The sequence below is a fragment of the Arachis duranensis genome, chromosome 3 (genome assembly GCF_000817695.3).
Source record: "Arachis duranensis cultivar V14167 chromosome 3, aradu.V14167.gnm2.J7QH, whole genome shotgun sequence".
NCBI lineage: Eukaryota > Viridiplantae > Streptophyta > Magnoliopsida > Fabales > Fabaceae > Arachis > Arachis duranensis.
This window is the reverse complement of record NC_029774.3, coordinates 8518600-8523614: the sequence shown is the minus strand read 5'-3', so window position 1 is coordinate 8523614 and position 5015 is coordinate 8518600. Positions and strand designations below refer to the sequence as shown.

At 36.7% G+C, this 5015-nt stretch overlaps 2 protein-coding genes across 2 annotated transcripts; one reads left to right on the top strand and one right to left on the bottom strand.

The window, feature by feature from the left end:
• Positions 1-251: 251 nt before the first annotated feature.
• Positions 252-2623, top strand: LOC107477362 (binding partner of ACD11 1). The gene is made up of 5 exons (XM_016097358.3): positions 252-872; positions 1058-1161; positions 1269-1341; positions 1614-1700; positions 1789-2623. Exons 1-5 carry the CDS (start codon positions 867-869, stop codon positions 2440-2442), a joined length of 924 nt encoding a protein of 307 aa, XP_015952844.1. The 5' UTR covers positions 252-866; the 3' UTR covers positions 2443-2623.
• Positions 2624-2992: 369 nt separating this feature from the next.
• Positions 2993-4925, bottom strand: LOC107477361 (mitochondrial import inner membrane translocase subunit TIM22-4). Its single transcript, XM_016097357.3, has 5 exons — positions 4792-4925; positions 4497-4673; positions 4042-4226; positions 3878-3950; positions 2993-3304 (listed from the first exon to the last, which is right to left on the bottom strand). Exons 2-5 carry the CDS (start codon positions 4657-4659, stop codon positions 3219-3221), a joined length of 507 nt encoding a protein of 168 aa, XP_015952843.1. The 5' UTR covers positions 4660-4673; positions 4792-4925; the 3' UTR covers positions 2993-3218.
• Positions 4926-5015: the final 90 nt, after the last annotated feature.

Here is a 5015-nt window from a genome sequence, read left to right as displayed (position 1 = left end):
GGGGACAAAGGAGTTACTTTTATTAGGATCTATGCGAATCTGCTTGTTCTACCACATGAATATTTTGGTCGACATTTTGTCATATATTTTCATATTACATGAAGTTCGTTTGATGAAAAACCAATATCCTAAAAAATGGTGATTGCTGTTACTCGTGAGATTTTCAGATCAAAATAATACTTAGTTTCAAGATATTTTTTTGAAGTTTAATTTTGATGCATTAGCAGATGTCTAATTATATATATATATATTATTAGCAGATGTCTAATTTTCTATATGGACTAAATCAAAGATAAAAAGACTCATTAACAAGTTAGCTCAAAACAGAGACCAGATACAAATGAAGGTGGACACAATTGGTTATGTTTTGACTCATAACTCGTAATTCGTACAAATGTGTGTTCAAATTTATTGATGGGGGTACGTGTAATTCTTTTAGAAAATCCAAACAAGAAATTGCATGTTCCCTCAATCCCCCGAAAGCTTATCATGTTATTTATATAGGAGTGGGGCCCTCCACGTGTGATTCGTAGGTTTGTGTTGAAGAAAGAGGAGAGTTGAACGGTGCAGCTGTAAGATTGGTAAGAGCATCTTTTATGAAGCGCATGTTAACATTGCCACGTATCTATGAATCTCAATCAACACCCATTGCTTCTTCTCCAAATGCTAAAATAACTTACCATTCAATATTCGATCATCAAATAAAACCAATAAGAATTTTTACCATCACTTCCCTTAATAATGACCATAGCCATTAGCAATTCCTATAACCAAATTTCCAAAACTTCATCATCATCATCATCTTTCGTGAAGATTGATTCATCTCTTGCATAGGCACAAGCTTCAAATAATAATCAATAAGCTCTATGGCGGTTAGTTTCTAAGTTGCATATATGGTTTTATTGTTTTAATATCTTCATTACTTTCTTTCACGATTCTCTTCATAATATTTTTCCTTTCTGGCATGGAAATTATGTTATCAAATTCAATAGATAATTTTCCTCAAAATTGAAAATGATTGGTTCTTCAAAATATGAATTGCATTGTTTGCTAACAGACAAGAACGGTTAAAGTGAGCAACATCTCTTCAGGCGCAACAGAGCAAGATTTGAAGGAATTTCTGACATATCCTGGAAAAATAGAACATATAGAAATGAAGAGGTTTGTTTATATCAGATTGGTTCTGCTCTCTGTATTTTCTATTGTTTGGTTTCTTTTCTTTTTTTTTTTCCCTTTGTATATATAACAATTGCTTTAAAATTTTTCAGTGAGAATAATTCCAAAGTTGCATATGTTACCTTCAATAGTTCAGATGGAGCAGAAACTGCAGTTCTTCTATCGGTAGATTCATTTCTTAGTGCCTACTCTCCCATCTTGTTATTAAGTCTTTGTTTGATTCAACATGTGTCTTTAATCCATTATGGTGATCATATAATTAACATCTTTTTATTGAGACTTAGAGTAATATTGGCATCGCTAAACTAATTGTGTTATAATCAAATTATTAAACCTCCTATAACTTGTACCAGAATTGCTACTATTTAGCAATGGAATGTTCTCTAAAAAACGGTTATAATCTCTTCTATCATGCTGAGTCTATCTTGTATCTGTAGGGAGCTGTGTTGGTTGGACAAGCTATAACCATAGTTTTGGCTACAGATTATGTTGCACCTGCCTCGGCTGCATCTACAATCCCAACCGTATTATCTGCTTCCTCGATTTCTTAGGCAATTAATATGATTATATTTGTCAACCATGTTTACAAATTCATAGTTTTACTCTGATCAGGCAACAGGAGCCACAAATGCAGATGCTGTGACTTCTGAGTCTGGTTTGTTAACAGCGGAGGATGTCGTGAGTAGCATGCTGGCCAAGGGCTACATTTTGGGCCAAGACATATTAAACCGCGCAAAGTCATTTGATGAGAGGCACCAGCTTACTTCTACTGCCTCGTCGAAAGTTGCTACATTGGACCAGAAGGTTGGTATCAGTGAAAAAATCACTGCTGGTTCGATGCTGGTGAATGATAAGGTCAAGGAAATGGATGAGAGGTATCAAGTATCCGAGAAGGCTAAGTCTGCCATGTCAGCGGCAGAGCAGTCGCTGAGCACTGCCGGATCAACTCTCATGAAGAACCGTTATGTGTTAACCGGGGCAACATGGGTGACTGGTGCATATAGCAAGGTTGCTAAGGCTGCTGAGGAAGTGGGACAGAAAACTATGGAGAAGGTTTTAGCACAAGAAAATCAAGAAAACAGTACAGAAGTCAATAAAGATGTTCACAACAGCACAACCACCACCACCACCACCACCACCACCATGCCTGAACCTCAACATGTTGCCAACACAGCTGTTCAACCTCCTAGAAATGAACCACCACAACAGGCTTCAACAACCAATCACCCTTCTAACCCTTCCACAACTCAAGGCTTGAACCCCTAAATTGTAGATATTTCAGTGTATACATTGTGGAATTGGGGTTATACTATATAGTACTAACACATTAAAGGATTTAATGATGTAACTTGAATGGTATGGGTAGCCTTTAACATGTAAGAGTAATAATAGTAACAGTAACAGTAACACAGGAATAATTCCTGGGTTTGCATTTTGATTAGTCAAATGTATGCTTAGTGTTGTTGCATGTCTGAATAAAGCTTTATAGCTCTTCTTTAAACAACATTGATCTCTTGCCATTGGTGGTGACTTCAAGTGTTTTACTATGCAAGTAGATATTAAGGTGTGAATAATCAGGTAAATGGTTAGTTAGGAGAATGTTAACTATGCTGTAAATGGATTAAAATAGGTAGATAGTTAATTAAATGTTAAAAGTCTTAAATTCGAAAGAGTTGAGTAAAAAGCAAGACCATAAGAGTGTTGATATAGGTCCCAAACGATGTTGAAAAATTTATGGGGTACAATTCTTCCTTAATGATAAGAATATATGAGAATCAAAATACACCTTACACCTAAATAGGGTACATGAATGCACTAGGCTAAAGGAACTATTTGAATTGCTTAATACCAAATTGTTTTGTTACATCTAGTTTGGAATTGGAGGAATGCATCCACCAATTGATAGTGTATACAAATAAGCAATAATCAATGTAAAATAAAATATTACAATTTTGTGTGCGCCCTTTAGCAAATGGGCAAAAGATAAAATCCATGCTATGCCTAATGAATGCAAAATTGGGTGACTTCAATTCAATAGGTAGCTACTCATGTCTGTCTAAGAACTTCTCTATAACGACTGAGAATGCCGCAAAGCCAGCACAACCAGCACATGCTGCTTTTGGACCACCTACAATCACAAAGCAACACCAAAACATTCTAAAACAAAGGCAGAGAATAGATTTGAACTAAGCAAGAAACATTTAAATCTTAACTGAAAACAGTGTATTCATGCCACATTTAGGATCAGAGTAATTATAATACTTCAGATCATCCTAGAAATTTCCAACCCATTTTATCCTCCAACCAAACATACTCTAGTATTAAATTTTTAAGGTAATTGGCACATTCGCAACTACAGCTTATGTCAGAGGCAGAGCAAAGCTTGAAATCAATACCTTTCTAAGTTTATCAATCTCCCAAACAGAAGCATAAGACATAGGGCTTCAACTCAATGGCTAGCCACAATTTTGTTCAATGGTTATCTAAAGGTTTAGAACCTTAAGAATGCAAAATCCTTAGGCTTCAGTTGCCCCTTCTCATGTATAAACACATTCTTCCAAGCACCAAAAGAGTCAAGAAACTAAATATTCTAAATTCTTAAGGTGAAGTATAAAAAGCAAACTGGAACTTCAAGGCATCCAAGCCTGTCTTGTTTACATATCTAGTGCGGCTTCAATGGCATAAATGAATGTAAGGTTACCTTTTGCTGATATTGAACCTCCAGTAACACACCCAGCAACAACAGTATTTGTCATGTCATGTTTCGCTCGTGCCTGCAAAAGAATATCAAAGAGACAAGGCGTAAGAAGGAACCCGACATGCTCAAAATATGTTCCTCTTCATCTCCATTGACCATTATACTACCTTCTCAACAACACACTCTGCAGCTGAGAATATAAAACCCATAACAGCAAACGCTTTGGCCGAACCCCAGCTCCTACGCCCCATCTGCTTTGCTTGATATATAAACTCCTGCCTGCCAGTCATCTCTTCGTGAGGCCTGTCTAATGCTCCAAGAAGCAATCCCATGAAGAAGCCAAGTCCACCTCCTAAAAAAAGCATCATCATATAAATCCCAATAAAAACAAATTAAAAAAAAATCACAATGCCTCAACATCTTCCAAACCCTATCATAACCCTGAAGAATATCAAAATCACATATTTAACATTGACAATTGCACTTCAACTCCTTTATTATCTTGTCATGGCATGACTCTGCATTGTTTGATTAAACTCCCAAAATAAAGGCAATAAATTTATACTAATATGAATGTAAAGCTAAAATTTATATTGGAAAAAGCGTATGATTACGATTATACCCATGACTCCACTAACAACACTGCGCACAGCACAGTTATTCCAAATATCTTGGCCGCGAATTTCTTCAGCTGTGGGCAACCTCAGAGGTTGAATCGTAGGCTTCTCAGCTTCATTCAGATTCGAAGCAACACTCTCAGTTCCTTTTCCTGACTCATCAGCCATTTCTACACACACTCCTTCAATTGATCCAAGGGTTCACAGAAAAACACTTCATAATCAACAGTAAGAAAAAAAACTGCAAAATAATACTTTCGAAATCTTTATATACAGAAGCTATAACTAAAGGAGATTTGCCTGTGGTCTGATGAGCGGTGATCGACGGCGGCGGCGAAGCTGAATTCAGACGGAGGAGAAGGGTCTGCGGTGGCTGCAGCTATGCTGCGTTACTAGTTTTTGTGCGAATGCTTCCTCTACTCCTTGGTGTTTTCGGATTTGGGCCATTTTTGGTTTAATTTGGGCCTATACCATAGTTTCTTGGCCCAGTCTAAATAAGCATATGACAAAAAAGGGGGCGAATA